General features: G+C 44.5%; 1 protein-coding gene across 1 annotated transcript; it reads right to left on the minus strand.

Annotated features, from left to right (window-relative positions):
• Positions 1-3180: 3180 nt before the first annotated feature.
• LOC103782368 (ribose-phosphate pyrophosphokinase 1-like) lies at positions 3181-7164 on the minus strand. The gene is made up of 4 exons (XM_008950137.1): positions 7104-7164; positions 6648-6821; positions 5832-5991; positions 3181-3586 (listed from the first exon to the last, which is right to left on the minus strand). The coding sequence occupies exons 1-4, from the start codon at positions 7157-7159 to the stop codon at positions 3494-3496; spliced, it is 483 nt and encodes a 160-aa protein (XP_008948385.1). The 5' UTR covers positions 7160-7164; the 3' UTR covers positions 3181-3493.
• Positions 7165-13192: the final 6028 nt, after the last annotated feature.

The following is a 13192-nucleotide window of genomic DNA, read 5'->3' on the forward strand; positions in this document are numbered from 1 at the left end:
TTCTCATTACCCAACAGCAGCAAGGCAAGCTACTGCTTTCTCTAGATCACAGAAACACCATCTCTAGGAGATGAGAAATCTGTGCACTAGCAAGGAACACAGAGAAGCAGCAGGAGGGTGCTGCTGTTGAGGGCAATTTGAGATGTCTCATCTCACTCCCAACAGCAGGTAAGCCCTGCTGCCTTGAAGGCACAAACGGTAAGCTCAGCTTTCAGTGGCTTAAGGCGTCCCCCACCCTGTATGTGAGCTTCCCAGGCAGGTGAGCTGGGCTGATGCAGGACTTCTGATTGATGTGCTCCCTTCTGCTGCTGCTGTTACAGTAGGGAGATGTGAGACAGGCACTCACACCAGTATCAGCATCTCCAGACCTGCAGCCACACTCTGGTTGAGCCTGTGGCACGGATTGCTGCTGTAGCTTTGTCCAGCTCTTCCAGCTCTCCAACTACAGAAGCGCAGTGAATTACTCCCTTGGGATTTTCTCCTGAGGCAGTAATGACTCGCTTCCTATGGCATTTGTTCAGTAGCTGTGGAGAACGCCTGAGGAGACACCACACAGTTCACCTCCAGAGCACCCTGCGTGCTCCACACTCACTGCAGCAGCTCTCCAGAATCGCCTCCGCTACAGCAGCTCCAGACAGCACACACCTCGCAGCGTGCCTGATGCTGCTGGAGCAGAACTTGCCCGGGCCAAGGGATGAACATCCCTGCATCATTTCCCAACTTGGACACTGGAGGAATCTGGCTCTCTGCCATTCACACCTCAGGGGCTGGTTGCTGCCTGGTACTACATTCATGACTGTCCTAGACAGGGAGAAGAATGCTTTAAACCATACTTGCAGCAGTCACTTCTAGTCAGTCACAATGTGCCTACAAATAGTTTCAACAATTAGAAATGTGTGTGGATTTCCCCACCCCCCCCACCCATGTAGGGAAGGAATTTCAGTAAGGTCTATCCCTTCTGATCTGAAGGAAGTTACCAGAGCAGAACGTCACCTCCTGGCTATTTTAGGGGGAAAAAAAAGTTGCTTACTCACTGACCAGTACTATGTTTTAACAAATGAATGACAGTAGTAACCCTCAGCAAAAGCACCCAACACCATACTCATGCTTCCTGAAGCAATGTTCAGTGTAGGATTGGAAGTCCACTGTAAAGCCAAAGTCACCTCATTCTTCTGAGGTATCTACTCAGGAGTACATACTTCTATACTTCCCCAGCCTACAACATGCAATGAAAAAGACTCAGAGTTTAGTCAGAGCAAGTGCTTCTCAGGACGTAATTGGGCTGCCACTGGTCATCAGCTCTGTGCAAGCTACTTAGCACTTCTTCATTTGTACTTGCTAAATTATTCAGGCTTTCCCCAGCCCGTAGGTCATGCGAACAGATCTGGTCAGACACAGGGGTACCACAGCCACTCCCCGCTAAGGGAAGCGCCCTGGGCCCAGGCTGCTTCTTCCACACAATGTGGGCAACAGCCAAGCTGAACCTGTCAGCCTCACTGTGAGGGTGTCACCAGACCACCTTCCAAACAACATCACTCCATAAACCTTGCAAGCTGGCCGAGCACAGAAGATGCACTTCACCTTTGTAAGGTTTGTAGAAGCATTTACAGGCAGAGGCCATGGTTTTAAAATAAAAGTTTAATTCCTTCATCAGGTCTTAAGTTTAAACAGAAATGCTGCTGAAAATCCTCAGACTACTGCTCTGATGTCCTGGTTCTTGGGTTTCAGGGCATTGGCAGTGTGGCAGCAGGGGCTCCAGTACGGGAGGCAGGAATCAGACTCTCAGTAGAGCTCAGTGCAGGATGCAAAGCAAAGAAGCAAGAGACACTTTCCAGACAAACACCAATCCTTATACAAAAAGAAAAACCCTACACTGTAATATAAACATTAATGTTACCACACCACAGGAGTTCAAGGAAGGGAGAGAAGTCTTCAGTAAAATGCACAACTAAAGAAGTACATCCCTAGATCTTAACCAAGTCTTTCAGTGTATACGCCAGCCCCACGCCTCTCAAAGCCATGCTGGTTACTCCAGTAATTTCAAGCTCCTTTTCCCTTTTTCTCTTCCTCCAGCTCAAAAACAAATGAAAGAGGAGTGTTTAGAAAGGCTTACCAGTTTACCTTAAGATTGTCTGGTACAGTTACTAAGTATTCAAGTTTCATATGATACTTATTACATCCAGGAGCCTCAGCCAGCTCTATTTTTGGTATTTTTCTTTCAGGCACTTTGCTGCATGTCAGGTTGGTGTTAGATATAGTTTTCCCAGGACTATGTACCACCAGCCTCTTTAACCATTGCTGTAAGCACTCATTAGCAGCATCAGACCCATTCCAAGGGCTTCTTGAGGCTTTTTTAGTCCTGGAACCTCCTGTGATCCTTGGTTTAAGATCTTTTCCAAGGAACAACACTTTGAAGACAAGATAGACAGAGGCCAAGACAAGCAACCAGAATGGGTCAGTAACTTACAGGACTGCAAGCAACGAGAGGCTAAGACAGCTAGACACAAAGCTGTTGTGTATTAGGCCACTCCAGTGTCCAGGCAGGCACTTGCTAGATGCAACAACCAAGCTCCTACAGGATAAAGAGGCTCAATTTACTAGCGTACTGGTGAAAAAGGATCAAGGATTTGCACACCAAGTCCCGGTGCAGCTACAGTACACAACAGCAGTGCTCTCATTGCTAGCAAGGCTAACAGTCAGCTGTGAAACTGAGGAACTGGTTCTAGCCTACACTAGACACTAAAGCACACAACCACCATCAGTCCTCCACATGAGGAGAGGAATGCTTGTCTGGGATGCACCTTCAACACTAAGTTGACACAGCAAGGCAGTACTGTACAGACTATGCTCATCTTCACTTTGCTGTGTAGCATGCTAAAGGACGTTTAATTCATTAATATTTAAGATGAATTCAAGTTTGCAAGCTACACTGATCTCCTTTAATGGAAGGAAGTTGTAGCAGAACCACCTCCCAGGTGGTTCTTTACCTAGGGTCAACCTTGGCCAAGATACAAGCCTTCCCCTTTGCTCTTCAAGGGCTCCTGTCAGGTATAATGGTAAGACAGACAGCAGTCTTTCTCAGGCTTTTCTTGTAGATCCATATCCACATGTCCTAGGGAGCTCCGCTTCCCAATTTAGGGTGCGTATGATCATCTAATCCTGCCCACAAAGAAATCCTCTCCCTCCCTCACCATCAAAATAATTATGGCAATTACCCATGTGTCAGTCCTGCTCTCCACAGATCTGCAGAATTGGTCAATACTACTGATGAGCCCCAATGCACAGGGCTGCTGGTGGAGCTGGAGTGTTACAGAGATGAGTTTCCCCCCGCCAGCTTCCCAGTGTTGGGATCAGAGCCCGTAAGCCTGACTTAAATTGAAGGAGCTGTGGAGAACTGCACTGGAACAAGCAGAGTCTTCTACTGAACTTTACAACAAGCTGAACAACTTTTGGTTTTAAAAAAAGCCATACAAGCAGCAGCTGACATCTGTTGTTATAAAGGGACATGGCTGAATAGGTAGGAGACAGATTCCCCATTATGAGTCCTCCTGATGGCCTCTGCAAGGATCATTGAGATGTCAATCACCTGGAGGGGAAGAAAGATGCATCAGCGTCACTGAGTGTCACAGTTTAGGGTCAGAGTCACCCCTAGACCTGTAACAGACACTAACACACACACCCACACACCTTCCCCAGAAAAGGGAAAGAAAAGGAATAAGGGAACAGTGGATAGAAGCAGACACTGCCTTTGAAAACATGCTGCTAACTTCAGAAAGTGCAGTCAATTAGAAGAGCTGTAGCTGAAAAGTAAAATCACTCAACAGAATCAGTCCTGTTCTACCTCAAACCTGGACACTGAGAAAAGACATCAAGTGTGAAAGAATGGCTGTGAAGTTAGGATGAACTTAAAGGGCAAACTCAGCACCCAATTTTAGAACATGCCAGATGCAGACAAATGACTTCTACATAGCAGTTAGATTTAATTACATATAATTATGAAGATATTCTACAGATAGCACTCCAATAATTATTTCAACTGTTGATCTTTGTCAGGATGACAGTCTACTGTCACCTTGCTTTGCTGAGACTCCTTAATCTCAGTCTGCTTACCCTAGGACTATCTTAGTCACTTTGTGCAGGTTGCAGAGGGTAGCCTAATACAAGCCTAGATCACTTCCCTTGAGTCAAGAGATTTTTACCATCACTGCCAACAGTCTAAGAAAGATGAAGCTACTGTGCTGCAGCTCAGCTCCCAGGCATTGTGCTGGCTCCACCTGGCAGGGTACTCCAGTTAACAGGAGAGAAAAGACAGTCTGAACAGAACTCTAGCTCTGAACCTCAGCAGCCAAAGCATTTTGATAGATGTAGTCTCCTTAAGAAGCACCATGTTAATGGTGCATTAAGGAAACTAAGTGAAATTCATATTTAACATTTTCTTCCTTCTGCATAGTTTGCCTCTTAAGGAAGGAAAGAAAAAAACCTTAAGAGCTGCAGAGCAGACAGAGCATGGGATTTATGACAAATACTTTAGCTCTGTATTTCCCAGCACTGAACATCAGATGGTAGAGTAAAAGAGTGAGGTGTTAAGCCAGAGCCTGAAAAAACTACTTCACTGCAACCTTTGGCTACAGCTGTTTACACACCAATGACCATTTTAACGTGGTGTCTATATTAACTGCAGCATGGAGCTTGGAAAGAAGTAGAAGCATTAGACATCTTTCAGATGTGCTCAGTTGCAGGAGTATCATTCAGAAGTTAGTGCTGAGAGAAATGCAACCCCACAGCAGTTTGCAATCAGCTTATAACTTACTTCCAAAAGCAGCTTAAAATTCACTGCAGCTTCAACCAGTTAATCTTTCTTTGCACCAGAATCCCAGTATTAGGGAATCTGCTACACTTATAACATTAGTGCTAGCTGAATCTTAGCAGTGCCATTCACTTTCCAGAACTACTCCAAATGCCCATGTCCTGTATGCCTGTCCTGTGAAGCTGGTATTTAGGATGTCCTTGGCTGTGTGTAAGCTACAGTAGTACCTTCTGATGAAAGCTTCTAATGGGCCTATTATGTCTGAATGCTCAGGTAAAGCTGCAACTTCCGTCTGTCCATTAACAGGAAATCCTCAAGTTCTGCCTAGTTCAAGTTGTACAGCAGTTTTTTTTCTTCCAGGACAGTCAGCCTCAGCTTGGGAAACAGAATGCCACAGAACTTTTACTAAGTGGAAAATCCAAGACAGAATGAACATCAAGAGAGCAGCTTTTATCTTTCATATGGATGGGAGAATGGTTTTGTTTATCTTTGGCAAGTATCTGAACATTTACTGTGGAGCTGTGTCAGTTGTCTTATTTAAACCAGCATGACATGTCCATGGGAGAAGACTGTATTCCCTCTCCAGCTCACCTCTACTGCTGCTATGATCAGACTTGAAGCATTCACCCTTCCCAGACCAAGCCTTCTGTGTTTTACAAAAGAAAGGGAAACTCTGCTTAAAGGGCTGGGCACTAGGTGATAGATACACAACTGAAAGTGGTGTTACCTACTTGGTAAGTTCCTATCTACCTTTGCTTCAGTATTACATGTTATCAGCCTATCACTCCTCCAAGGTGTACAGATATGAACTGTTTAACATGAGCTGGATTAGAAGCTCATTTTTCCTCAGTGCAATAAGTGTTACCCCACAGCAATAGGAACAAAAGAACTAGTCAACACTGCCACCAATCCAGTGCCAATGGAAACTGCTGTAAGCATTCGGACAGTATTACAGGATTTCCCCACCAACAGGAGGGCAGACAAGCAGTACCACTCCCCAGGAGTGACAGAACAGAGCAGATACCTGGATTTTAGGGCACTGCTTCATCTTGTCCTCCTGGGGTATTGTGTTTGTGACCACAACTGCTTCAAAGCAGGCATTGTTGATCCGAGAAATTGCCGGGCCAGAAAAGATCCCGTGAGTTAAGATGGCATAAACTTTGGTGGCTCCAGCTGACACAAGCCTGCAAGGGGGCAAAAAGGAGAAGGATGAGAAATGTTTAGCAAAATTAAATTGACATTAGTGCAGGGCATGTGGTAAGCACGAAAGGAGACGATACTGTACACTTAGCAGACAGGCTCCCCTTGATTCTCAGCTCTGGCCTACTATTGATTTTGGGGAAGAAAACTGTTTAACAAGTACCATAAAATCCACCAGAGGCAAAATGTACATTAAATATTGCTCATAGCCCTGGGACATGTGGAGTAGATCAGACAAAACACCATCTGTGATTTTTGCCAACACAAGGTAGCAGGCCTCTAACACCAAGTGTTGCACATCCTGACGTTTCTAGTGTAGAAGGCTTGGAAAGCTCCCTTCCAATAGAAAATCAGACGCACGACCTCTGGTTGGTGGACCAGACAGCACTTGGTTCTACCTAGCACAGTCACTATGATCTAGTGGAAGACATACTTTCAACACAAGCATTTTTCAAATAAAAAAGACACTATGGTCTTCTATTTATTCTCATTGTGAGAACTTTAACAGGGCTGTTTACTTATCTTGTGTGACATGAGAAGAAATCGCATGTTACTTGGTGAAATTTGATGTGCAAACAATCTGGTTAACTCACTAACAATAGGTTTCCACTTTAGGAAAGCATCAGTCAGCCCTACTCACTTGTCTGCAGCGTGACAGATGGTACCACAGGTGTCTGCCATGTCATCTACCAGAATGGCCACTCTGTCCTTCACATCCCCCACCAGCACCATGCGATCTACTTCATTGGCCTTCTTGCGCTCCTTGTGGATGAGGGCGAAGTCTACGTTCAGTCGATCTGCAATGGAGGTCACTCTGAAGAGAGAACAGTTCCCAGACAACACTTAACTCCACAACAGTTCCAACTGCATCTTTTAAAACTATTAAGCACAAACTGCCACTGCTGTAAGAGAAGCAGTCACCACGTTACTGCTCCCAAGCAACTTAGAGAAGATGCTCTCCCACCTTTGTTTCCTTCAAGCCGTTAAACTGCAATCTCTGATCCAACCTCTCCCAGTGACAGCAACTAGGCTAAGATACAACAGTCTTTTGTCCAGACCACTGTAAATTAATTCGTGTTTAAAACTCAGAACAAACCTTAACCAGCAAGTTTGGCAAACCTGAAGTAAGCAGAATGCTTGGGAAGTTGCCATCTTTGTAGCACTAGTGCTTGCACTCATATAAGCATTCAGCTGGCAAGCATTCAAGTGCTGGCATAAGGACAATGGCAGAAGTACACAGTCAGGAAATGCAAGTCCACCACCACACATGTACTTTGGTTAAAGTGATGACAGAACAACCTTACTAGAGGGACTTTATGTGTTAATACTGATGAATAGTTAAGAGTTTAAAAGCTTTAAGAGTGAGAAGGAGCAAAACACACATGCCTCTAAGAAATTCTATGCTTGAGATGAGTAGACTCCTAGCCTTAGTAGGTCAGGCTCACCACCACAGCTGTCCTACACAAGGCTGTTAAACCAAAACGTTTACTAAAATATTTAGTTCCACAGTATGTCCAGAAAATATTGCACCAGCTAAGATCTACACACTTTAGTTCAAGTGGCTTTTGAAGAGGGTGCTGTTTGTTTTTTTCAGGAGTCAGATTATAGCTGGCTGACCCATCATTTCATAGACTGCATTATGCAACATGCTACAGAAGTAGTTGAATATACAGAAGGTCTTGTCCAATACATGGGTCATAAAGCTACAGGAAGACAAACAGCAAACAACAGTGGTATCTCTTGGCTGTTCATAACAGCTTAAAACTCTAAAGTATGTGAATCAGGTCAGCATGCACCAACATTTTGGTGTGACAGTCCTGGATTAAAGAATACATCTGCATCCCTTTTCTGTTCACATGGAGCCCTTACACAGAAGCATCAAGTTGCTGCCTAGTTTCTCCTAAGAAGCACCTGAGAACATTCTGAACTGCCCACAAACTGGCATGTTTATCTTAAGAAAGATGGGAGACGGTCAGGCTATCAGAGTAGAAATGTGCTATAACATATTGCTGCTGTTTTTCAGAAAGGAACCATCTTCCTCACTCTCAGGGAAGAGTAGCAACAGGCTTCAGTCCCAGCTACATATTTAAATCAAGAGCAATAAAGTAAGAAAATGACTCAACAGACTAAGCTCAACAATGCAAAGAAAACTGCCTGGATGACAGTGTATCACTAACCAGCAGCAGGAACCGTGTCTTGGCATAGGGGTCCGAGCTGCTTGAGTCCCTCCTGCAACCTGCTTTATTACCCTTCTACAAAACACTGCTCTAGTTCAAGGGATATAGTAATTGCACAATTCCTACCTATGTAGCTGTGATTCTAGCAGACATTTAATTCTCCATGTAACCCAAGTAACCTTCTAAATGTTCCTGAAAACAAGATCTGACCACTCTTCACTGGCTGCCACAGACTGTGGTACAGAAGGTGTGCTGGCAGAGGGAACTTGTCTCTTAACAATAATGTAACAAGCACTCTCAAGAACTCAAGTAGACAGAGAAGCACCACCTCAAGCTACCTGTCTGACAGCTTACCTCTTGGCTCCACCAGCATCTGGTGAAACAATGGTGCAGTTCTTCCACTCTGCAATATTCTCCTTGATCCATTTCAGTACAGCAGGCTCAGCATATAAATTATCAACAGGGATATCAAAAAAACCCTGCAATGGAGACGACAGGAACAGATGTAGATGAAGGTCACATTCCAAAAACAGTTGGAAGAAGCCTTCTATATGATCAGGCATGCAGCCACCACCATTCCACAGCTTTCAGCTTTCCTTTCTGCTTCCCTTACTGCAAGGGCATTAGCCTTTGGGATACAAAGAACAGTAACGTAGGAAGTCTTCAGAGCCAGAAATAGTTTAGCAGCATAAATAACACTTCACATCTGACACATTCACAACATAGAACTAGCTCTATCCTAAGAGGGTGTAGAAAGCCATCCAACACACATTTTCAGAGCAGCTAGCTGCCTGTTTACAAGATTAAAGCTCATTTCCTACACTGTTTGCATCTATGGGAAACCTATGAAAAAGTTGTGAGCAACATTTGTTTTTGAACTTTAAAACTCTGTTTTAAAGTTGAAGTCAACTTTACACTGACCCAGCAGACTCCTCCAGGTAAACCTCAAAGGTCACTAGAAGCCAGAAGTTAATCCTGCACAGGGAGTATTAGGCAGGAGAGCAATGTTTCAAGGTGTCTGGGTGAAAGATCCTTCCCACCATCATTCCTCCTGCATTCAGCACCCCAACAACTACAAGAACAAGGCCGGAACAAGCCAGATGCTGGAAGCTTATATACACAAGCCTAATTATTCAACTGAATCTCACCACTGATGCTGGTGAAAGCTTAACTCTATGGCACATATCACAACTCCAAGCCTCTCAGGAAGTGGCATATCTTCCTGGGCTCTGTTCTTGTATTTTATGATCTTTCTAAAAGTCTGTGAATCACAGAGATGATTTTTTTCTGTCTGAGAAAGTATTTCTGGACAAATTATACTGGAATATATTATACTGAAGTATGAATGGCTTAATTTTCAACTGTTAAGATGACAGCCAGTCCACCTACTTCACCAGAGAGTAGATATCTTACTCTTCTGGATTCAAAGTGTTTGGAGCAATACAACAGACATCCTCCCATCTACCACACTCCTCTTAGTTGCACTGAGTTGGTTTCTTGGTTTCAGAGGACTTGCTCAAGGTGGGAAGAAAGATGACAAATTTAACACTCTGCTGTGACTTCTCCCAGGTTTATGCTCTTGACACTTCTCTAGCCAAGATTTCAATTGCTCTGTGAGACTGTTCTGTTTGCTAAGCCAGCAAATCCCATGAATAATTTTCAATTCACCAGCAGCTTTGTAGAGAATCAAAGCCAAGCTTCTGCAGAAGGGTGGCACTGAAGGGGCTCAAGTGGGATAGCCCATCTTAGCAGCAGCAAGCTATCAGATCACTGGTCCTGGTCAACTGAACCCTCACAAGCAGTTGTGAAGCACACCCAGAGGCAGAGCTAACCTCAGGGCTGTACGTATTACTGTGACTGTGTCAAAGTACTGCTCATCTCTCTCTGACCATTCAGCAGTATGAGAAGGGTCTACTCAAAGAATCACACAGCAGCAAGCACTGGAAGAGACCTCTGGGGATCATCTAGACCAATCCAAATATTTAAGAACACTCCTGATAAAGCCATTCTCCATCTCAAATTCCTCCGAGACCAGTTAAGAATAGTGTCATTATGTGGCAATAAAGTTGCACAGACTACTGACTAGCCCAACATTCATTCACACAGCACACAAAATGTTTAGTCTGATCAGCAACAGCTATAATTTCATTTACAGATGAACCCATTTCCCCTTCCTATGACTGGTTCTACAGGTCCCTCCGAGTCCCATGTTCCCAAGTCCTGATCACTGCAGCATCTAAAATGAAGCAGATCGCCGTGAAGCCTGCAAGGCAGGAGGCACACTCAGATTTGAGCAGGTAAGGACTTCCCTGCTTTTAGCTCCTACCTGAATCTGAGATGCATGCAGATCCATGGTGATTATATGATCTGCACCTGCTACAGACAGCATGTTTGCAACCAGCTTGGCAGAGATTGGAGCTCGGCTCTAGTATAGGAAGAAAAAACAGTACTTAAGACAAGTTCAACTCCTTCATCAAGATGTCAGTCTTCCACTGCTAAGCAATGATTCACAAGCAGCTACTAAAAGGAGTATTCCTTAACATTGCAGCTTTTCAACTGGTGCTTACAGCTTAGTGTATTTTCGAGAAGAACCAGATCTTTATCAAAAGATGGATTTGCAGTCTGATGCCCTGAGGTTTAAAGAAATAAAAATAAGTTTTATCTCCTCATCTACACATTCAGCTTCCCCTAACCCCTAACCAGCAGTCAGGACTTTCAAGGTGTGCCTTCATCTTCCCAGCAGAAACCTTTCCCACATTCCTTACCTTGTCCTTTTTGTCTTGCCGAGCGTAAGGGAAGCAGGGTATGACAGCTGTGACTCTGCTGGCTGAGGCAATCTTACAGGCATTTATCATGATAAGGAGCTCCATCAGATTGTCATTGATCTCACCACAGCCACTCTGCACAATGTAGACATCCTCCCCACGAACACTCTCGCCTATTTCCACGCTGCAAACAGAGGAGGGAAGGAGAGTTGTATCCAAATACAAACACAGCCACTAGGTACACCTGCAGAACCACCAAGGGGTTGCACTCCCCAGGGTCTGTGGGTGACAGTGTCAGATAATGAAGGGTGCTGAGCAGCGACGCTGTTGCTTATTTGCTCAGTAACTGTTTTACATCTCTCGCTCATCAAATTTAATGGTTCAGTCAGTGAGGCTAAAAGCACTCAGTCACTGTGTACTCTCAATCTCAACACAAGCTGAGCATGTAAACACCCCAGAACAGATCTTGTTCCCCCTGAATCACAAGTACAACCACCTCAGCTAAAAGCAACAGTGTACATAGGAAGCAAGGACGATGGCCAGTCAGCAGAGAAAGCTGAGTCAAACATCTACCAGAAGCTATGCTGCACCTGATTTTATTAGAGTCATAACAGCTATTCACTGACTTGAACAGAGAAGCCCTCCAGCATTTCACTTCAGAAAGGCTTTTGGGGTTAATTTCCTCCTGGATGTAATGCACACTCATGCTTGCTGATGAGGGGACTGAATACAAACCAAAGGTCCTGTTTGCCAGCAGCAAACTGCCACTTGCATCAAGACACCTGCACCACAAGCAAAGCTGGGAAGAAAGCAGTAGGCTTCGGTCTGAGGGGTCGTGCAAGGCAATGCTGTGTAAGGCCTTTTGTAGGAACAGCTTAGCTACTAAGTACTTCCAACACTTCAGTTTAGAGAAGCCTGCCACAGTTTTGGAAGCAACCAGAAGTCAGTCCAAGGACAAAGTTTTTCCATGGCTTTCTCCTGCATGAACTGGAGATGCTCACCCACCCTGCAGATTGCTGCCACATCAAGCTCCAGCAACAAGCAGACAGACAACTGCCTAATCCCCTTCTAATGGCTTCAGTCATAGATCACCTTAGGGTATATTTCTAATTTTAATATTTCATTCTCCGATCTTTCTCTCCTATTCATCAACATGTTTTTGATGATTTCTAGGTATTTATAGTATTACTGCTCAACATCCATCAGCAAACTGCTATCACCTTTATTTCACACTGACTTGCAGCATGCACCAATCTCTCATGAAGAATTTCAGCCAACTTTCTGCTGGGTAAACGTCTGAGTTAACACTCATTAGCATACAAGTGTTGCTACCGACTGTACTAACAGTCTAATATTAAGCTGAATCACATTATTTATTATACAAAAGTATCAATGAACTGTTCTGTTAAAACAATCTTACTTTTTCTGGGAAGCATCTGATATCAGCTTATTAAAGTAAATCAGATGTCTATTAGGTCTTAAGGTCATGTTACGTGCTGACATAAGAACTTGCTAGCTTGCCAAGTAGAGGGACAAGAGCAGCCAATAAAGAGCAAGAAGAACAGTGCAGTGGCTGTGAATGGGCCAGGCTCCCTGCACACCTCTCCTCTACAGCTCCAAGTTTTCCACTACAATCAATACCCGGGCAATAGAAACATAGCACTCTGTGTCACGTGCACATGTTGGATTCTCCTGGGGAAAAAATACTGTCTGCACAAGAAAGGAGTGGGTTGGAGCAAACATTTGAGATTCTTTGTGTTATACTGTGTGATGTATACATGCTTAGCACACTCCTCTAAACCAGGCTTTCAGAGATCTGTATAACTCAGCCTCTCCATCATTTTAGCTGCAAGTATTAGGTTTTAGAGCTTGGTGAGAACACAGACTGCATGAATGCAACTGCATCTGGGGCTGCAAGGTAATCTTTCATGAATAATTTTTTCAATACCTTAAGACTTTGATGCTGTTCAGAGTAGTTTAAAGGCACAAACTACACCCTAAGCTCCAAACTGTCAAGCCTCAAGTCCTTGCAGTCTTGACTAAGCATGGAAGAGGCAAATCAACGTGAGTGAAACACCGGGAGGTGCACTCCCATCAGCTCCTAGCTTTTGAGGTGGTGGGGACAAGGTCCGGCTGGTGAACTCTGCCGCTCCCACCTGAGCGATAGCGGCCCGGCGACACGAACTCTTTCTCCCAGGTGCAAGAGCACTGCATGCAGCTCCCGGGGCGCAGCGAAACCATCA

Source organism: Merops nubicus, unplaced genomic scaffold (assembly GCF_000691845.1).
Source record: "Merops nubicus isolate BGI_N331 unplaced genomic scaffold, ASM69184v1 scaffold44891, whole genome shotgun sequence".
NCBI classification, from domain to species: Eukaryota; Metazoa; Chordata; class Aves; order Coraciiformes; family Meropidae; genus Merops; species Merops nubicus.

Excerpts from the sequence above, each read along its gene's own strand:
- LOC103782368 (XM_008950137.1), bottom strand. The coding sequence starts at position 7,159 with ATGGCAACTTCCCAAGCATTCTGCTTACTTCAGGTTTGCCAAACTTGC. Across the intron at positions 5,992-6,647 it reads ATCTGTCACGCTGCAGACAA|GCTTGTGTCAGCTGGAGCCA; the intron begins GTGAGTAGGGCT and ends GCCCCCTTGCAG. Across the intron at positions 3,587-5,831 it reads AGCAGTGCCCTAAAATCCAG|GTGATTGACATCTCAATGAT; the intron begins GTATCTGCTCTG and ends CTTCCCCTCCAG.